Consider the following 21,180-nt stretch of genomic DNA (forward strand, 5'->3'; position numbering starts at 1 on the left):
AGTGGAGCTAAGTACATAAGGTGTTACTCATGACAAAAAAGCAGTACTCAATGAATCATGCATTGTTTCTAAATGAATTAATTGTTTCCCAATATGGATGAACTGTGCTTTCCTGAATTGTGGACAAACATTTCTAGGATAATCCAACAAATATATAATTATTTCATCATATCACTAACAAAAATACAAGTCACAACATCTGATTGGATGATGGAGGGCAGACATTTTCTTTAAAAAGAGCACATGCACACATGTCAAAGTCACTGTAAATTCAGCATCAGACACCCAATGTGACACGTATTATTACCATCATACATCCTCGAGGTAATGTAAGGTTGGGGAAACATTTGTTTTGTAAAATATACTACTGCTCATAAAATGATTTGTGTGAATAGTTTGGTAAATATGTCTGAATGTCAAACCTTTTGCCGTTTGTTCTACAAAGGACCTGAGTGTGCTGACCTATAGATTCGAGTGATGAAACTACTAGTCCTCACCATGTGCTTGGTGGCACTGTGTTCCTCTCTTCCTGTAAGTGTCAACACACATTCAAACCCTGCTATGTGGGACATTAATGTGTGATTGGTTCATACTTTACTTAATGAACACTTAAATCAGATACAGTATTTCAATGGTGTTCATTCCATAAAATCGTCCATTTCCATTGTTAAGGTATCTGAGGAGAAGGAGCGGGAGAAACGTTCGTACAGTTCAGAGAGTTCAGAGGTTAGTATCTGCTCACAGTTCTCTCACCTACTCACACAATTATGAGACAAACCAGTCTATGTCACATCTGTTGGGTGGAAATCTTGTGAATTAAGTTTTGTCTGATAAACATGTATTTGTTTGGACTTAATCTTTTTTTGTATTCTAATATGAATTTGCAGTGTTTCATTGCCCTATAGGTGCATAAAACCCATTTTATAGACAAAATCATCTTTGTGAAGAACTGGCTGTTTTTCTTAATTCCTGGAACGTTTTTAATTCATCTATGTCATTTTATTTCAGTTTATTTTTAAAGGGGAGGTTTACAGTATATTCTAGAATTTCTAAAAGGTCTGAAGCAGAATTAAAACCTAATTTGGGCGTAACATTTTATGGCCTCACAAAGTCAGAGCACCATTAATTAACATTACATCACGGATGGGAAGGTTCTCTCTCTGACTTCTAGCTTTAGGAGAGAGTGGTGCGTGTTCACAAATACTGACCGAATTGTCCTGGGGCACAGGAACTGTCACTGTATCATTTAACAATTGTCACAATTGACAATTATATAAATTCAAATTTTATTGTATCAGTTTGCAGGACAGAAATGTTTCAATTAAATCAACTAGTACCAGGTTGACAAAAGCACATGACCATTAGTTGACTCAGATCAACACAGCCCTAGTGATAATATTCAACATTTAAAGCCTGGGATCGATATGTAAACGTTAAGTCTCTCACCGTGGGTCCCAGGTACAATTTTGGGTCCTTACCCATAGGTTAGGTAACCAGGATATATAATATATCTTTGCTGTGCTGCAAAACCCTCATATCGTAATAATAATAATCATAATCATAGCCTAACTCATTCAGCATGAAAAAAACACAACAAAACAAATAGACTAAAACATATTACTAAGAGAGGCCTTATAATAATCACCATTTCTTAAATTCAAAACTTTTCTTTCACTCTATTCTTCCAGAGACGCTATGGAGGTTTTGGGGGCTATGGGGGCTATATCCGCTATGCCCCCTACCCTGTTCACGTGCCACAACCTCCTGTGGCACCTCCACCCGACTTTAACCTGTTGGCATTACTGCCATTCTTACTGGCCAGCCTGGCCGCTCCTCCTCCTCCTCCTCCTCCTCCTCCTGGAAGAAAGTGAGATGGGAATCTCGCATTCTACTTGTTCATATCATGTTTTGTTTGTCTAAAATTGGATTAATAAATCACATAAGAACAATGAGAACAATTCTTGTATGCGTGTTGTTGGAATCATGTGTGAGATCCGACTTGTTTTTCATATGTGTATACAGTAATGTAAATATCTGTAGATGACAGCAGACATCTACTCTGACACTCAGGCTTTATAATTAACACTGAGACAGCTTCCATGTAGTGTGTGTTAGGCTCTCCAGAACAGACCAGAGACAGGGTGCGGGGTGTGTGAGTGATAGCAGCATGAGGTCATCGGCCGCATCAACAAAGAGAGCTGGTCGGCTAGGGAGGGGAGAAGCTGTTGCTATGGGGATGAGATATAGGGTGGGGTGCTATGGGCTAGCAGAACACTGGCTGGCGTCGTGTCACTTAGTAACGAGAGAAGGGGCGTGGCTACCAGGGGCGTTTTTTTTTTAAGCACAGAAATACGCAATTTTAGATTAATTAGAGATGAATACTGAATAACTAGAATCATTAGAGGTTCTCAAAGTGAGGTCCAGGTCCATGAGAGGGATCTGGGCAGTCCCCATAGAAAATTCAAAGTTAACAGGACCAAATCATCAGTTTCTTATTTATTTATTTATTTAGCCAGATAAAACATTGATCTGGTCCAAGAAGCCCCAACAGGAGTACAAATATACATATATACACATATATATACATATAATATATATACATATACTGTACATACATACACATATACACCAATAACAAAATAAAAACACAGTTAATTGTAGATACACAATCAGGTTTAAGCACTATAAAAATGCAGCAGGTGAGTTCACCTGTCTTCAACCAAAATGGAAGGAGAGTAAAGTACTGTACACAGAGAACGTGAAAATATACAATACATTCACCAAACACTACACAAGACAACCAATGATGCAGACTGATGAAAATATAAATTTTCTCCCATTTTCCCAAATCAGTCAACATGGAGAATCACAACAAAAAATTATCTTGCCAGATCCAGCTAGGCAAAGAGATAATGTCTAGTATTTTCTGTTTAAATTATTTCAAAAAAAAAATTGTGTTACTGTAATTTTAACCTGTACTGGATACAGTATTTTATGTTTGTCTGATATTTGCTGAGCTTACAGTGTTATGCACATAGTAGCATGAAAACTGGGACATGTATTGTTGTGATTCTCCATGTTGAAATGTTGACTGATTTGGTTATATGGAGAGAAAATGTTATTTTTTTCATCAGTCTGCATCATTGATTTGGGTATATGTAGATAAATAAATTATATTTTCATCAGTCTACAGCATTGGTCTTGTGTAGTGTTTGGTGAATTTATTGTATATTTGCACATTATCTGCGTACTTCACTTACAGTACTATAATCACTGAGAAATAGAATTGCTAAATGTGTTTTAGGTTAAGCACAGCAGTGTGTGTAACTGGTTCAAACAGAATTAAGTCATTATGTAACGTGTGTTTCATATGGTAACAAAATTAGTGTATGGTTTTGACAAGTGTTTAATTTAGCAAAGGATCTGACGAGGTGTTCTGATAATTGTGTGTGTGGTTGTGCTAATTGTGTGTTTTGAAACACCGGGCCCCGTTTTCAAAATCATGCTTAGGCAATCGAAAAAAAAACGATTGTGTGTTTCATTATATACATATGTTTCAGTCTTCTCATTAAAAAAAGATTCGATTTTTGGGTATTTTCCTGCCTTTGGTCCGCTTTGCATTCACATCTCAAATGAACCGCAGCAGGGTTCACTTGCAAGAGTGAATGAGCTTTCACACCACCCCAAACCAACCGGACTATCCGAGGTTCGATTAAAGATTATTATAGGACACTGGACATGGGTATGGATGGCTCCAGGTGCTGCTGCGTTAAAGTGCACATCTTCAATATCTGTACTATTTAAAAGCACAGTGCAGGACACACTCAAAGGTTATCGCACATCAGAGATGGCAGTGGACATGTATGACAGGACAAAGGCCATATGTAATGGCCTTTGGATTGAGGAACATACTACCAGCCAAAGGAGGAAGCAGAAAAGGATGGACGAGTATGTAGTTGAGTCATCTTGTGGCACAAGCTCAGACCTCAGCTCAGGAGATCAGCTGAGACAGAGACTGTTCTATCCAGTCGTCGACAGAATGCTGCAAGAGCTTGAGAGCAGGTTCTCATGAGTTGGATAACAATTTATGAGAGGCATACAGGCATGTTATCCAGCCTCAGACCAGTTTCTCTCAGTGGAATTGCTGCAACCCCTCGCCACACATTACAATATCCAACTATTGCCAGAGGAGATCACAGTTGCAAAGTGTTTCCTGGTCAGGACAGGCAGAGATGCAGTCCCTACTATCCAAAGTGTCTTTTCCCTCCTGGATGATAATAATAATAATAATGCATTTTATTTATAAGGCGCCTTTCAGGACACTAAAAAAAAAGTCCACAAATCGGTGAATGAAAGAATTATAGGATCAAATGAAAACTACTTACTAAAAATGTTTAAAAGTACTAAAAACCAACAAAAAATACCAAACACTAACAAACATTCAGCACAGACAATGGGGATGCTGACATAAAAAAAAAAAAAAAAAAAAAGTAAAAAAAAAAAAAAATGTAAATGTTTTTTTTTTTTTTTTTTTTTTTTTTAGATCCGGGGCTAGGAGAAAAACATCCGGGGCTAAAGCCCCGGAAGCCCAGGGCTAACGACGCCACTGGTGGCTACGGGGATGGCCGCCGTTGCTAGGGGAAAGACGTTATAGCTATGAGTTTCTTCCAGTTTAAAGTAGACTAACCAGACACGCAGTCACGTTAACAGCAAGTCAGGAGCTGAGCTCCCAACCCTCAAAGCCAGAGGGTTGGGAGGGGGAAGGGAGGCCACGAGGCTAGGCCGCAAACATCACCACGCTGATATGAGGAAAGACTTTCAAAGACGATTCAAACCGTTTCCATCTTGTTATGAGTCTATGTTTATGGAATAAACATCACAATCTGAGGAAAGAGACAACGTTTTCGAGTTAATTCTTTGTACGGGTGCATTAACGGGGTGGAACAGTGTTACAGCCAGTACGGGGAAGGTCGACTTCCAAGTAAGATAACTATCACAGATAAACAACACAACGCAGAAACTTCATGGAACCACAGGTGACGAGTTGATTACTGGCTGAGAACACGATTATCCAACACATGTAACAACCTCTTTGTGGTCTTTTTGAGATCCAAGATCTCCTTTGCAAGGGTCACCTTGCTAAGATAGCAGAAGTACTTTAAAGGAACAGTGATTCATTCATTTGATTTGATTTGATTTGATTTGAAATCTTTATTTCGAACATGCAATGAATACAAACAAACAACAGTTTCAAGTACCTCGGAGCCCACATATCCGAGGACTTGACATGGACCACACACATTGACAGTGTTGTGAAGAAGGCACGACAACGCCTCTACTTCCTCAGGCGCCTAAGGAAGTTCCAAGTCAGTCAGAAGATCCTTAAGAACTTCTACTCATGTACAATAGAGAGCATCCTGACTGGCAACATCACCTCCTGGTTTGGGAATAGCACTGCACAAGACCGTAGCAGACTACAAAGAGTGACACGTTCAGCCGACCGCACAATTGGAGGGGGGCTTCCCACCCTCCAGAACATTTACAACAAGCGGTGCAGGGGTAAGGCTAAGAGAATCATCAAGGACTCCAGCTACCCGAACAACTGCCTCTTTGAACTGCTGCGGTCAGGCAAGCGATACCGGAGTCTTAAGGCGAGCACAGAAAGACTCAGAAGAAGCTTCTATCCCCAGGCCATCAGGCTGCTCAACGAACAATAAACACTATGCAACAACCATCAAATGCACACAGCACACACACCCACACGCACACACTCACTTTAAACAAACAACACACTGCAGCACCCACTCTCCACACTTTAGATCACCTAAACACACTTTATATTTATTGGTAAAGGATTTGCACTACAACTCGTACACCTTACTGTAAATTGTACCTAAATTGTACCTCATCCCATTTCTGCTTTGCACTATATAGTATTGTATATTAGTACATTGCATAGTATATTGTATATTGTATGGTAACTCAGTTACTTCTATTCTGCATCGAACATTGTACATTATGTCTATACTGAACACTGTGACCTCTATTTTTACTTCTATTTTACATGCTATACTATTTTATTTCATACTTATCTTGTCTAGCACAGTCTCTGGAGCATAACAGTAAGAAGCATTTTGTATAAAAGTATTCTGTACTTCTGTATGACAACTATTAAAGAAACTTGAAACTTAACAAAAGCAAAACACAGCTCAATCTACATGTTCGAAAAGGAGTAGGAAGAAGTATACACTTATTTAATCTTACCCCTTTTCCACTACTCAAATGAGTGTACTGTTTTAAAACATTAAAAAAAAAATATATATATATATATATATATATGCAAAACAAATAAAACGATATATGTAAAACATGAAAGAAATAAAGTAAAAAATTTAAACACCCGTGAATATCAAGTCCCTTCCTCATCCCTGTACCTTGTGAACATCATTTCCTTATACATCAGTTTGAATTGTCTCATGTTTGGACATTGCTTTAGCACCACATTTAGACTGTTCCACAGTTTCACTCCACATATCGAGATGCAGTGTCTTCTCATGGTAGTGCGTACATTTAGCACTTTTAAATTGTGTTCTCCCCTCAGATTATAACCCCCCTCCCTATCAAAGAACAATTCTTGAATGTTTCTTGGAAGTGCATGACTTTTTGCTTTATACATTAATTGTGCCGTTTTAAATTCCACAAGATCATTTAACTTCAATGTCTTTGACTCCAAAAACAATATGTTAGTGTGATCACAATAACCTGCAATGTGAACTATCCTTATGGCCCTTTTTTGGAGTATAAAAAGTGGTTGTAGTGTAGACTTATAATTGTTTCCCCAGACTTCAGCACAGTAATTTAAATATGGTAAAACTAGTGAACAGTAGAGAATGTAGAGTGATTTTCTATCCAGAATGTGCTTTACTTTACTCATGACTGAAATGCTTCGTGAGAGTTTAGATTGGACATGTTTTATGTGAGGTTTCATTATATCCAAACACTATAAACTGTCTTGTAAAATTCCATTTGGTTTGTAAGTTCATGGGTTAAAGAGTTGGGATATGTGATGTCATTATGATGTCACATATTCCAGGAAGTATTCCATATGCCTAATCATTAACTGTTTATTCCATCATTCCAACTATTTTCGAACTCTTAAACTCAATAGACCCCTGTCATACTTTCTCTGCCCAAATAAAGGAGTTTGGCTCCACCCCTTCCCTGTGACAATGGGACAATTAACCGGTTATTAAAAGATCACCCCTAGCTCTGACTGTGGTTCACACAGGCTCTCTACCTTGAGTGAGGTATTCTAATATACATTTCTGCCTTTGATAAGGCAGGGGATTTAGAATTTCAGAGTTCAGCTTATCACACAGGTTCCCTGACATAAAAAGGTACAGTGCAGACAATAACAGGAGAAGAAAACACTGTTCATTTTCATCGTAGATTAGCTTTGGGATATGTGTGTGATTAAAGATTGGGTAGGCAACATTTTTTAACCATCTTAGTCATTTTTGTTGAAATTCACTGACAAATAAAATGCACTGAGAATAAAATCCTGTCTCTGTAACATTCCCGGGCCCTGTAATCAGACATCCATAATGGTGAAAAGGGGAGAAGGTGATTGGTGACCCCTCTCACCCTGCTTACTACCTCTTTACTTCCCTCTGGTAGAAGACTCCGAAGTCTCAGGTGTAGGACATCTCGTTTTAAGAATAGCACATATCCTGTCCGTCACCTGAACTCAAGCCCTAATGCACAAACACTTTGTACTATAGGGGCTAGCACTAGCTGACAGGCACTATATGCAGCTAAAATTGCAAATGGTACAAAACAAAGCAGCACGATAGTGCTTTGCTGTGAGTACAGAACTAATGTCGCAGCGATGCACAGTTGTTTAACTTGGTTACTTGTCAAACATAAGTTACTCTGCTCACTCCTTGTATTCACTAGGCATATTCTTGTTACAAAGATCCCCTCAATTTTATGTAACAATTTATCTATAAGTCTTGACAGACAACCATTCCATCAGACATGCTTCTGCACAAGGTTTTACACTTCCAAAAGTGAGCTAGAATGCAATGAAGCGAACTGTCATGTTCTGTGGCATGCAGGAATGGAACTCTCTTCCCAGACATGTTACGCATGAGAATAGTAAATGTCGTTTCAGAAACTTGGTAAAACAACATTTTCAACCAAAGAAATTGACATTCCCTAATAGATAGTGTGAGCGACATTATACTATTGTACTTATTTTATGCCTATTCTTAAATCTGCACGTCTACATTACACTACTTTTATTGTCTTTTATACCTATTCTTATGTCTGAAGTTTATGCAAATTTTTATTTTGTCAATTTGTGTGCTGATTTTATGCCCATGTTCATTTTTATTTTTATTTTATTTTAAATGTTTTATACTAATTGCTGTGGTGCACTCTGGACTGAGAGTACTATGTAGATAGCTATTCATATTTATTATTGTTATATTGTAGAAATGTGTGCATTGAAATGTCTGTAAAGTCTCGACTACATTGAAAATGAGGATGACCTCAATTGTAATTTCAATAATAAATAAATGTTGTGTCTGATAAGGAGATAGGGATATATGTAAATTAAAAGGTATGTCTGATATGGATATATTATTAGAAGATTGTATAATTGGTTGATATGAACATAGATAATGTATGGAAAAGCTAAATTGTATATTATGCTGTATTGTATTATGAATTAATTATGAGTATGTATTGTTGTATTGTATTGCGAATTGATTAGGAGTATGTATTGTTGTATTGTATTATGAATTTGATTAGGAGTATGTATTGTTGTTTTAATTGTTTGTATGCCATGTGAATGTTTGTGAGTGTATACAGTCGTCTGTAACTGTATATCTATCTATCTATCTATCTATCTATCTATCTATCTATCTATCTATCTATCTATGTATCTATCTATCTATCTATCTATCTATCTATCTATCTATCTATCTATCTATCTATCTATCTATCTATCTATCTATCTATCTATCTATCTATCTATCTATCTATCTATCTATCTATCTATCTATCTATCTATCTATCTATCTATCTATCTATCTATCTATCTATCTATCTATCTATCTATCTATCTATCTATCTATCTATCTATCTATCTATCTATCTATCTATCTATCTATCTATCTATCTATCTATCTATCTATCTATCTATCTATCTATCTATCTATCTATCTATCTATCTATCTATCTATCTATCTATCTATCTATCTATCTATCTATCTATCTATCTATCTATCTATCTATCTATCTATCTATCTATCTATCTATCTATCTATCTATCTATCTATCTATCTATCTATCTATCTATCTATCTATCTATCTATCTATCTATCTATCTATCTATCTATCTATCTATCTATCTATCTATCTATCTATCTATCTATCTATCTATCTATCTATCTATCTATCTATCTATCTATCTATCTATCTATCTATCTATCTATCTATCTATCTATCTATCTATCTATCTATCTATCTATCTATCTATCTATCTATCTATCTATCTATCTATCTATCTATCTATCTATCTATCTATCTATCTATCTATCTATCTATCTATCTATCTATCTATCTATCTATCTATCTATCTATCTATCTATCTATCTATCTATCTATCTATCTATCTATCTATCTATCTATCTATCTATCTATCTATCTATCTATCTATCTATCTATCTATCTATCTATCTATCTATCTATCTATCTATCTATCTATCTATCTATCTATCTATCTATCTATCTATCTATCTATCTATCTATCTATCTATCTATCTATCTATCTATCTATCTATCTATCTATCTATCTATCTATCTATCTATCTATCTATCTATCTATCTATCTATCTATCTATCTATCTATCTATCTATCTATCTATCTATCTATCTATCTATCTATCTATCTATCTATCTATCTATCTATCTATCTATCTATCTATCTATCTATCTATCTATCTATCTATCTATCTATCTATCTATCTATCTATCTATCTATCTATCTATCTATCTATCTATCTATCTATCTATCTATCTATCTATCTATCTATCTATCTATCTATCTATCTATCTATCTATCTATCTATCTATCTATCTATCTATCTATCTGAATCTTAAGAAGATTTTGTAGGGTGGTGTCCCAGGGTCGCATCGAAAAACGAACACCACCAGCATGTTCCCCGTTACAGTAAAGAGTACATTGTGTGTACAAACTGCCTGCCAATCAGAGGCTGGGAAATATTTTTTTATAAATCCAACTTGAAGCTGCCTGTGCCTCTGTGAGTTTGTAGAAAGCCTTTGTTGCTATACGTAGCACACAGCGCCTGGCAGAGAGGAAGGGGTGGGTCCTTAAAGCACTATATTAGATAATTCCCAATAGAATAATCTTCTTCATCATCATCATCATCATCATCATCATCATCATCATCATCATCATCATTATCATCATCATCGTATCTCTAACAACAGCTTAAAACCCAGTGATAATCACCCTTTCCTTATGTTTAAAATAGTGGGCTGCGATCACATTTGTCACTTTGTAGTACTGTAGTATTTGAGTTTGTATCTTATTCCACTCAAAACATCTCTCTTTCTCTCTATTTATATACATATACAGTACATATACTATACATATAATAAACTATATATATATATATATATATATATATATATATATATATATATATATATATATATATATATATATAATTTGCTCCCTGTACTTGACAAATGAAACCATTCCTAGACGGTCATGGCTGTAGCTGTAGCTTTAATAGAAGAGAGGAAGTATCGTAATAAAAACTGCTTCCCTTGCAAACAACAGGAAGATAATACAGCAGCCTACATTAGTACCAAGGCGTTTGTAGGTCAGTAGGGAGTAGGGAAGAGTATGGAAATGCGTGGGTAAAGCCCATGTGCAAGTCATCATCTAAGTGAGTTATTGACCAATCAATGCACGAGCCTTGAGGCTGTCCCGTCTGCACATTCCAGGAAATCCTAAACAATAACAGACCGCTCTGCCCGTGAAAGGCAGAAGGGCGTCTGCTCTACAGGAACAAGATGGAGCCGGTTGTAATAAGCGCACTAATCTGTAGGTATCTTGCATCCAACCACACATACACACACACACACATGTTGTAATCTATTGTAATTAAAACCTATAGTTTAATAAAGTAATTTGAACATGTTTTATTTCTTGTCTTCGTGTGCTTCAGTTCTGAGTTATTTGATTCCACCAAGACTCACCCAAAGTAGGTATTGAATTAGCTTGATTCCATCCGAGCTCACCCCTTGATCTATTTGAACAAGTGCAGTATTTTCAACTGCAAATGTTGTGTCATTGCGCTATCATGCTTTAACGTTTTCTCACTTTTTACTGTACAGACATACCCAGACCAGTATTGACCCTGCAACATGAGTTTGCTGTGATATTCTTGGGAGAAACTGTTACACTTCGATGTGACATCCAGGGTGAAGGAGGAGGAGGAGGGGTTTCTGACTGGGAGCACAAATGGTTTCGGGACGGTGAATTTGACACCCCGGTTTTTTCCTCTAGCGAGAATGAATACAAAGATGCCATTTATGCCAACGATATCAATTTGGACGTGCTTTTTGGGGGTATAAAGAAAGGGAATTTCAGCTGTATGGGGGTTCGGAAAAAGGACTCCCAAAGTTCTCAGATGAGTAATGTGATTGAGCTAACTATTTACGGTGAGTTCATTTGTATACGGTTATCTTATTGATTATTTGTCTGTCTCAAGGTCATAAAAAGAATTGGCGGCTCGTGTGATTTGGAAGGAAATGTTCTCGCTGTGATAGTAATTGTTAAATGATGTCTCTCCTCCATAAAGCAAAACCTAGCAGTACTGTGGCCGTGTCTCCTTCCCGCTGGCTGAGAACTGGAGACACAGCGACTCTGATCTGTGGAATTTCCAGCTTATCGAAATCGTCAACAGGCTGGAGGTTTTACTGGTACAAGGCCATCCCCTATGCAAAGGGGCTTCCTTCAGACGTGTATAAGACCTTCTCTGTAGAAGCACTGGCAGACAGCCAGCGTGGAGCTGGAGGCTCGTTGACTCTCAGCACTGTCAATCAGACCCACATCGAGGCATATGTGTGTAGAGCTGGGAGAGGAGACCCAGAATACCTCACACATTACAGCCATACTCAGCTTCTCTGGGTGACAGGTGAGTCAATGTGAATACTTTACACACACACACACACACACACACACACACACACACACACACACACACACACACACACACGCACGCACGCACACACACACACACACACACACACACACACACACACACACACACACACACACACACACACACACACACACACACACACACACACACACACACAGAGGTGTGCACTCGAGTCACATGACAAATTCCAACCAATCAAGTTGCGCAAGTAGAAGGAAGTTGCGTGTCAGTGTGGAATTAACTAAATTGAACATACTACTAACTATTACTCTGTTTTAAACGTCATTATATTTGTGAAGAACGCATTAGGACTTATTTAGGACTTGAAATCCAAAGTTTCAGACTTGTGACTTGCTTGAGACTTGCCAGTCTTGACTTGGGACTTGACTCGGGACTTGAGTGTGAAGAGACTTGGGAGTTGGAAAACAATGACTTGGTCCCACCTCTGATGCACGCACACACACACACGCACACACACACACACACACACACACACACACACACACACACACACACACACACACACACACACACACACACACACACACACACACACACACACACACACACACACACACACACACACACACACACACACACACACACACACACACACACACACACACACACACACACACACACACACACACACACAGTCATGTTGCTGCCCCCTGGTGCACACTCTGCCCCAACCCAATCTGTAATGTCAGAGTACCTATTTCTTTTCAGCTGAAATACGTCATTGTCAGCAAGCAGACAAAACAAACGACTATGTCGGCCTACATCACTCTATAAACCTGAATGACATGCATCAGTCTCCTGCCCCATCAATATCCCTTGACTTGTTTGTGTTTGTACGGGCCATGTGGTCACGGTGATGTAAACGGCGTACTGAAGTTTAGCGGCTCTGGTGACTGTAGTGTGACATGGTGTGCAGACTCCTCCTACCTGGTGCACCACCGGCATGGTGATGGTGCCGACTCACTACCTCACTCTGACATCCAGTGGTGTAGTCTGGCTTTTTGCTGGGGATACACTGCGATTATTGAGGGGGGGGGGGCTAAGCCCGGGAGCCAGGGAGACTTATCCACTGTGTCTAATAATATATATATATATATATATATATATATATATATATATATATATATATATATATATATATATATATATATATATATATATATATATATATATATATATATATATATACATTAGGGCTGTCAGTTTATCGCGTTAATTAGATAAATTAATTACACAGCAAATTATCGCGTTATGAAAATTAACTCAAAATTAATTAAAAATAAATTATTATTTTTGAATTTTTTTATAATTTTTTTTGTATCTCATTCATTCCATAAGAATGTAGAATACACATTTATAGACTTTTTTTTAATATGGTAAATTTGCATGTTCTTGGTATCTGATTCTAGGGACATATGGATCTCAGGGAATGTATTCCCAGTGTCAGAAATACTGTGTCTGTTACTAGGCTTGAGTAAATTGTAATGAACCAAATGAGAATATCAATTACATTTTTTTTTTATCTTTGACTGTGAATAACACCATGCTCAAATTGACCAGACCTGAAAAATCTAAGATGATTAAACAGAAGGTTTTGTAGATACACACATACACATACACATACACACACACACACACACACACACACACACACACACACACACACACAGACACACACACACACACATGCACACACGCACAAACATAAATTATTATTTTGTCACCCAGGCACATCGCCACCATCAGCCACTCTGAGATTCAGTCCCAACAGAGTGCAGCACTTCAGCGAACAGCCTTTCTCAGTGAGCTGTGAGGGACGTGGCAACTCTACTGGCTGGAGAGTGAAGAGATCCACATGGAGCAACGGTCAGGCAGAGTGCGGTACTGACTTTGGAACAGTGACGGGGTCCTCCTGTTTCATCAATGACACCCGTTATGATTCTGTCACTGCGGTGTACTGGTGTCAGTCCGACTCTGGAGAGCTCAGTGACGCCGCCAACTTCACAGAGAGATGTGAGTCCATGTTTCCAAGAGAAGCTAACAAAATGTCTGTCTGTCTGTCTGTCTGTCTGTCTGTCTGTCTGTCTGTCTGTCTGTCTGTCTGTCTGTCTGTCTGTCTGTCTGTCTGTCTGTCTGTCTGTCTGTCTGTCTGTCTGTCTCTGTCTGTCTGTCTGTCTGTCTGTCTGTCTGTCATTTGATTGTAATAGTATTGGTGACATGTTGTGTTGTGCAGCGAGGAACGTGATCCTGGAGAGTCCCGTCCTGCCGGTGTCTATAGGAGACTCTGTGACGCTGGCCTGTAGATACCGGACGCGGCCCGACTACCGCAGTGCTGAGTTCTACAAATTCGACTCACTCATCGGCACTGAGGCAACGGGACAGATGACCATCTACAGTGTATCCCAGTCGGACGAAGGCTATTACATGTGTAACCATCCTGAACTGGGAGAATCGGCAAGGAGCTGGTTGTCAGTGAGAGGTGACAAACCTTTACACTTAAATTGAGTCGTGTTTGTTTAAGCCGCGTTTGTACACACCCGTCAGAAACATTGCTGCTAGCGTATCTTCTCTCCACAGCACTCGCGTGCCAAAATCAAAGAACAGTAGTGCCTGTTCAAAACATGCCCGTTCGGAACTGGCCGATCGCTTGGCACCTAAAACTGCTGCTTGCAGAGTCACGTTCAAAGCATGCCCGTGTGAAATGTAATGTGTGTAATGTAATGTATGTATTGTTATAGCGCCACCATCTGGCCAGTTGGCACCAAGTTAGACACTGCACGCCCTTGGATCCTCAGCAATACACCCACCAGGTGTGAAGTTGATCAGGTGAACGGTTCTCAAGATATGCATATAGTGCCACCATCTGGCCAAATGGCACCAAATTAGACACTGCACTCCCTTGGGTCCTGGCAAATAACACACACATGGGTAAGGCTTACATGGATAGATTTGTCTGGACCCACATAATCCAAGTTACATGCCAAAATGTAAAGTTTGTTGTTATATCGCCACAATCTGGCCAAATGGCACCAAATTGGACATTTCACTCCCTTGGCTCTTCAGCAACACACCCACTGAGCGTGAAGTCGTTCGGTTCTCGAGATACACAGACAAGCAAACACAAAGGCACACATGCAGACAGAAAGAGACTTCTTCCTGTATAATTAGATTAGATTACCATTATCGCAGTGCAGTAGAGTCGGAGAGCGTGAAATTGTGTACTGCGCAACCAGCAGCCGTGCCAAAAAATCTTTATAATTGGTTACCCCCAACACTTCTACCTTTCTCTGAAATAAGGTACTGTCCATGTTCAAACATCAACCCACATTCTAACTGTAGATCTATAAATACTTGTATTGTTTCAAGTTCAAGTTTCAAGTTTGTTTTTATTTGTCAGAACAAAATACAGTATACTTACTATATATATATATATACTATAATAAAATGCTTGTTTCTTATGAGCCCCTGAGAGTGTGCGACATACTACTGTACTACTAATATTGTTATGATTAGTGGACATGAAAATCGAATGAGGATATACTGGTAGATAAGGTAATTTTGGACTTACATATCAGTTGGAGCCTGGAGGCACCATATTGCATCCACAGAGTTTTATAGCTGTTTTTACGAGTTAGATAGGTGCAAATGAGCCACGCCACCACTCCCACAATCTAACAGGCAGGACGCTGTGAATAGTTTTGTATCACATTTCCAATGGCAACCTAAGGGCCTTAATCACTTGTCAAAGAAACGTGATACTGAGACATACTTCCACTCTCACGGAGCCAAGGGGTGGAGTCTCATTAGGAGCATGTTTTGCCATCCCCATTCCGAATGAAAGGATCTGTACCATCTTATAAAATGTATTACAAAAAATGAATTCCAACAGAATGTAATTATTTGTTCTCTTTTAGCTTCATCTGTGTCTCTGCACCTATCACACGCTCTGTTCACCTGGCTGCTGTGGGCTGTGCTGTTGATGTATCCTGTCAGCTGGTGGTGAAACACGTCACGGTATGTATCAGGGAAGTAGCTTACTGCCTCAGATTGTTACTTCTATTTTTATTTGTAATTTTTTTTTTATATATTATATTTTATATTATTATAACTATGGATGCAATACTATGGCCCATTTGACATCGAGTATCTATCATTCAAGATGTGAAAAAGGAATAATTTTTCCATCAATACATTCCCGTCTTATACCGTGGTGAATATAAGTATGCTTTTCGAGCGGTTTAGGGTAATTCCTGGGAGGCTAGTAATAGGCTGTGACGCATATTATACTTAATCCATTGGCATTTCGTCCCTATACACGCTACAATTAAAAAGAAAAATGCATATGATCGGTATATTATGTTCCATCATAAATGCATGAAAGGGGGGGAGGGGTTGTTTCTGATTAATTGATTGTCAATAACGGCATTCGTTAGTACAACAGCATACGATGATCAGGGCGATGGCTATGAAAACAAGGCACAATCAAGCTGAAATTGACGTTAAATTGCTCTTACCTGTGGCTGGTGAAATTCCAAAAAGAATATTCCAATAATTTGATTGCCATCTGGTCGATCGTATGTCCATTTGGGCCACGACATAACCCACCACAGCATAATGAATCGGAGGTCCCGAAAACTATTCAATGCGATCGGGTAAAGCCCTCGGTCCAGGCTACTAGAAAAGTCCGCCAGGAAGAATTTCATCGACGCACAGCCACATAGTATCAAAGGGAGTGCAACATCGGCCGCATACCACCAGGCGGCGGTATTGGACTTTTGCGATCTCAGACTCATTCCCTATGGTTACACAGGCTCCCTGGATGGATAACGATTGGAAACAGCGAATAAAAGAAATAACGATCAAATAATGAGTATACTCATTGTTGGCGTCCAACGATTGGCGGCCAATAACGAGTATACTCATCGTTGGCGGGGAATGAGTTAAGCACTCAATATCATAATATATCCCCAAAGTGTGCTTAAATACTAATACTACTACTAATACTGCTAGCCTTCTACTACTACTACTACTACTACTACTACTACTACTACTACTACTACTACTACTACTACTACTACTACTACTACTACTACTACTACTACTACTACTACTGCTAGCCTACTACTACTACTGCTAGCCTACTACTACTGCTAGCCTACTACTACTGCTACTACTACTACTACTACTACTACTACTACTACTACTACTACTACTACTACTACTACTACTACTACTATTACTACTAATACTACTATTACTACTAATACTAATACTGCTAGCCTACTAGTACTAGTACTACTACTACTACTACTACTACTACTACTACTACTACTACTACTACTACTACTACTACTACTACTACTACTACTACTGGTACTACTACTACTGCTGCAACTACTACTACTACTGCTGCTACTACTACTACTGCTAGCCTACTACTACTACTAACAACAACAACAACAACAACAACAACACCAACAACAACAACAACAACAACAACAACAACAACAACAACAACAACAACAATGACAATAATAACAATACTACTAATAATAACAATGATGTCAATAATAATAATAATAATAATAATAATAATAATAATAATAATAATAATAATAATAATAATAATAATAATAACAATAATACCAAGTAACCATCGATATTGATATTATACATCAAAAAGTGATGAAATGTACCCAGTTATCGCTAAGATGTCAATATCTGTGATTTTTCCTCCCATATAGGTATGTACTGTATGTATCAGTTGCAGCTGAAAGACAAGCTGGAGGCTGAGCGGGTGACCAGCTTCATGTACCACTAACTTAACATCTGACCAGCTTCCTGTACCACTAACTTAGCATCTGACCAGCTTCCTGTACCACGAACTGAGCATCTGATCAGCTTCCTGTACCACTAACTGAGTACCTGAGATTCGAACTGAATGTATTGACCACTTTGTTCAACAGTATTTGAAATGCTTTTGTTTTAGTGCATCTAGAAGAATGTACAGTATGCTGGGATATTTTTGGGATATTGCGATCTGTTATGTAGTCAGGGGTGTAAAGTACTTGAGTAATTGTACTTCGTTACAATACTTAAGTACTGTTTTGTGGGATTTGCACTTTACTCAAGTATTATTAGTATTATAAGTATTATTACTTTTACTCAATTACATTTCAGAAGAAAAAAAAATTATACTTCTTACTCCTTACATGCAGACCTACAAAGTACAAAGTACAAATCTTGCAGGTCCAACAATTTTAATTAGTATATATATTTGTTTCCCTAGACGAACTAACGTTAACGTTATTAATCCTGTGGCCGCACTTTATTTAAAAACAGCCAATGAAATCCCCATCAATGGAAAATTAACCCGCCATACCATACCCATGCTGATTGGTCCTTGTGCAAGACTAGAAAGCGGGGATCTTTGATTAAACACCTGCTATCAGAAGAATAGTACGAGTGATGAAGAGGACGAAACGGAACATTTCATTGCCCCGAAATAATTTTTTTTTTTTAACTTTTTAGTACTTTGTACTTTGTACTTATTATGTTTTTGGTAGATTTTTTTTATTTGTTTGTACTACCGGGCAGTCCAGTAGAGAGAGAGAGAGAGAGAGAGCGAGAGAGAGAGAGAGAGAGAGAGAGAGAGAGAGAGAGAGAGAGAGAGAGAGAGAGAGAGAGAGAGAGAGAGAGAGAGAGAGAGAGAGAGAAGAACGGGAGACAGAGTGGGGGGAAGACATTTGGCAAAGGACACCAGGTCCGGGAATCGAACCCGGATCGGCCGCTTCGCGACGCAGCGCGTTACATGGGTCACCACTGTGTACTTTGTACTTTTAAAGTACATTTAAAAGTAGAAACTTTTTAACTTTTACTCAAGTGTGTTTTTAGCCAGATACTCTGACTTAGACTTGGGTACGATTTTGAGACGGTACCCATACATAATTTCTGGGTACTTTTTACACCCCTGTATGTAGTGCATGAGCAATTAAAAAAGAGTACAAGTACTTCAGTATAATAATTGGTTATGTTGTCATTGACAATGTCAGTATTGCTGTAGTTTCCTTTCGGTGATAACTGGATACACATTTTCTGCACAACAGTTAATGGCATAATGTGTAGTATAGCTTCCCATTTTGAACAAATGTTTTGATATTGCACAGTGTCTATTTCTAACAACGCCTTCTGTGTATATTCTACTGCATGATTACATCTTTGTTTACAGTTTTAGATTTCTTTTTTTATATTCTGCACTGTCAGTATTGGTAATAAAGGTCACGGAGATGACGGCACTATGGAACACATACAGTTAGGGTTTTGCTGGATTTGTGTAATGCTGAGGATAATGTTGAAATCATGAGCTAATAAAAATATTTGTCTTTGCCTAAACGACTCTTCATCAATGCAATATGCACTCAAGAGTCAAGACATCACGTGTAGGAGAGACAGAGCGAGTGTGAGAGATAGATTTGTAGCGTGTGTCTGTGTGTGTGTGAGTGTGTGTGTGCTTGTGTTAGTTGTTTTACAAAAGAAATCTACCTACTCTATGAACATGCTGAGTAAAAATTTCTTTGCGGATGACACAAACATTTTATGTTCGGGGGATGACCTTCAGCAGCTTTTAGAAGTGGCAAACATAGAAATAGACAAATTAAAAGGTTGGTTCAACACAAATAAGTTATCACTCAATTTGAAAAAAACCAACTTCATGATATTTGGAAATTGTAAAATAAACACTGATCCTCAACTGAAAATGTATTATGTAAAAATTGAGAGAGTATATACAAACAAGTTTCTAGGGGTCTTAACCACAAACTCTGCTGGAAACCCGATATAAAATATTTGTGTTAAAAGTTAGCGAGAAGTATTGGTATACTGGGCAAGACTAGATATATCCTGAATCAGAAAACTCTATATACATTATATTGCACACTCATTGTACCATATCTATTATATTGGGTTGAAATCTGGGGAAATACTTATAAAAGCAACTTACAAAAGATATGCACACTGCAAAAAAGAGCCATACGGATAGATATTGGTAGATATTTAGATCACACAAATAGTCTGTTTGTAAGGAGTCAAACATTAAAATTCATGGACTTAATCAAATTCAAATCTCCACAAATTATGTTTCTGGCAATAAAAAACGAATTACCAAGCAACATTATTAAAATGGCTAGAGAGAGTGTTTATCATTTTAGAGGGACATTAGCTTTAAAGCAACCTACGGTACATACAACTCTTAAAAGTATATGCATTGCAGTTTGTGGGGTATCACTCTGGAATGGTCTGGATGCGAGTATAACATTAAGCAAAAATATCAATACATTTAAAGGTAGCTATAAACAAGCACTTATGTACACATATAAGAGAGAGGAGCTTGAGCAGTAATGTGACTTATTATTTCTCATTTGGATATTGTGACGACCCCCACCCTGAAAGTGGCTCAGTTCTGATGTTACTGATGGTACTGGGGATCCGTCTCAGGGGGGTAAATTTGACGTTTTACGTGAACTTCGTTTGCTTCCTCAGTTTAATGAGAAGGACCCAGATGTTTTTTTTTCATTGTTTGAACGTTTGACAGATGCAAGGCACTGGAGTAGTGAGGATAGTTGTATGATGTTACAGTGTGTTCTCACTGGTAGAGCCCAGGAAGCATACTCTGCATTGAGTCCCGCGGACTGTAAGGTTTATGTACGGGTGAAATCGGCAGTGCTTAAGGTGTACGAACTTGTACCTGAGGCGTACAGACAGCGGTTCCGTACATGGAAGAAAAGGGACAAACAGTCTCATCTTGAATTTTCACAGGATTTGAATACCCAGTTTACCCGTTGGTGTGTAGCGTCTGGTGTCGATACCTTTGAACAACTCTCTGATCTGCTGGTATTAG

At 38.2% G+C, this 21,180-nt stretch overlaps 2 protein-coding genes and 1 long non-coding RNA gene across 3 annotated transcripts in view; all 3 read left to right on the plus strand.

The window, feature by feature from the left end:
* The first annotated feature begins 262 nt into the window (after positions 1 to 262).
* Positions 263 to 2,153, plus strand: LOC311232393. Its single transcript, XR_014619943.1, has 4 exons — positions 263 to 324; positions 446 to 531; positions 673 to 726; positions 1,689 to 2,153. It is a non-coding gene; the product is annotated as an uncharacterized lncRNA (long non-coding RNA).
* An 8,723-nt stretch (positions 2,154 to 10,876) lies between these two features.
* LOC311232378 (uncharacterized protein) lies at positions 10,877 to 18,994 on the plus strand. The gene is made up of 8 exons (XM_084319159.1): positions 10,877 to 11,140; positions 11,265 to 11,300; positions 11,434 to 11,760; positions 11,901 to 12,236; positions 14,013 to 14,297; positions 14,518 to 14,763; positions 16,199 to 16,298; positions 18,029 to 18,994. Exons 1-7 carry the CDS (start codon positions 11,110 to 11,112, stop codon positions 16,285 to 16,287), a joined length of 1,350 nt encoding a protein of 449 aa, XP_084175285.1. The 5' UTR covers positions 10,877 to 11,109; the 3' UTR covers positions 16,288 to 16,298; positions 18,029 to 18,994.
* Positions 17,902 to 21,180, plus strand: part of cnga1a (cyclic nucleotide gated channel subunit alpha 1a) — a gene marked incomplete at both ends in the record, with an annotated part of 155,293 nt that continues 152,014 nt past the window's right edge. Inside the window, one exon of the mRNA XM_084318226.1 lies at positions 17,902 to 17,933. Coding sequence (XP_084174352.1) covers positions 17,902 to 17,933 — 32 coding nt within the window. The remainder of the gene's footprint in view (positions 17,934 to 21,180) is intronic.

The sequence above is a fragment of the Notolepis coatsorum genome (assembly GCF_963971535.1).
Source record: "Notolepis coatsorum genome assembly, chromosome: 7".
Classification (NCBI taxonomy): Eukaryota; Metazoa; Chordata; class Actinopteri; order Aulopiformes; family Paralepididae; genus Notolepis; species Notolepis coatsorum.

What these genes read in the sequence shown, in the direction of transcription:
- LOC311232378 (XM_084319159.1), top strand. Translation starts at nt 11,110, where the DNA reads ATGGAGCCGGTTGTAATAAGCGCACTAATCT. An exon ending in GATTGAGCTAACTATTTACG is followed by an intron (nt 11,761 to 11,900) that starts GTGAGTTCATTT and finishes TCCTCCATAAAG; the next exon opens with CAAAACCTAGCAGTACTGTG. An exon ending in CGCCAACTTCACAGAGAGAT is followed by an intron (nt 14,298 to 14,517) that starts GTGAGTCCATGT and finishes TGTGTTGTGCAG; the next exon opens with CGAGGAACGTGATCCTGGAG.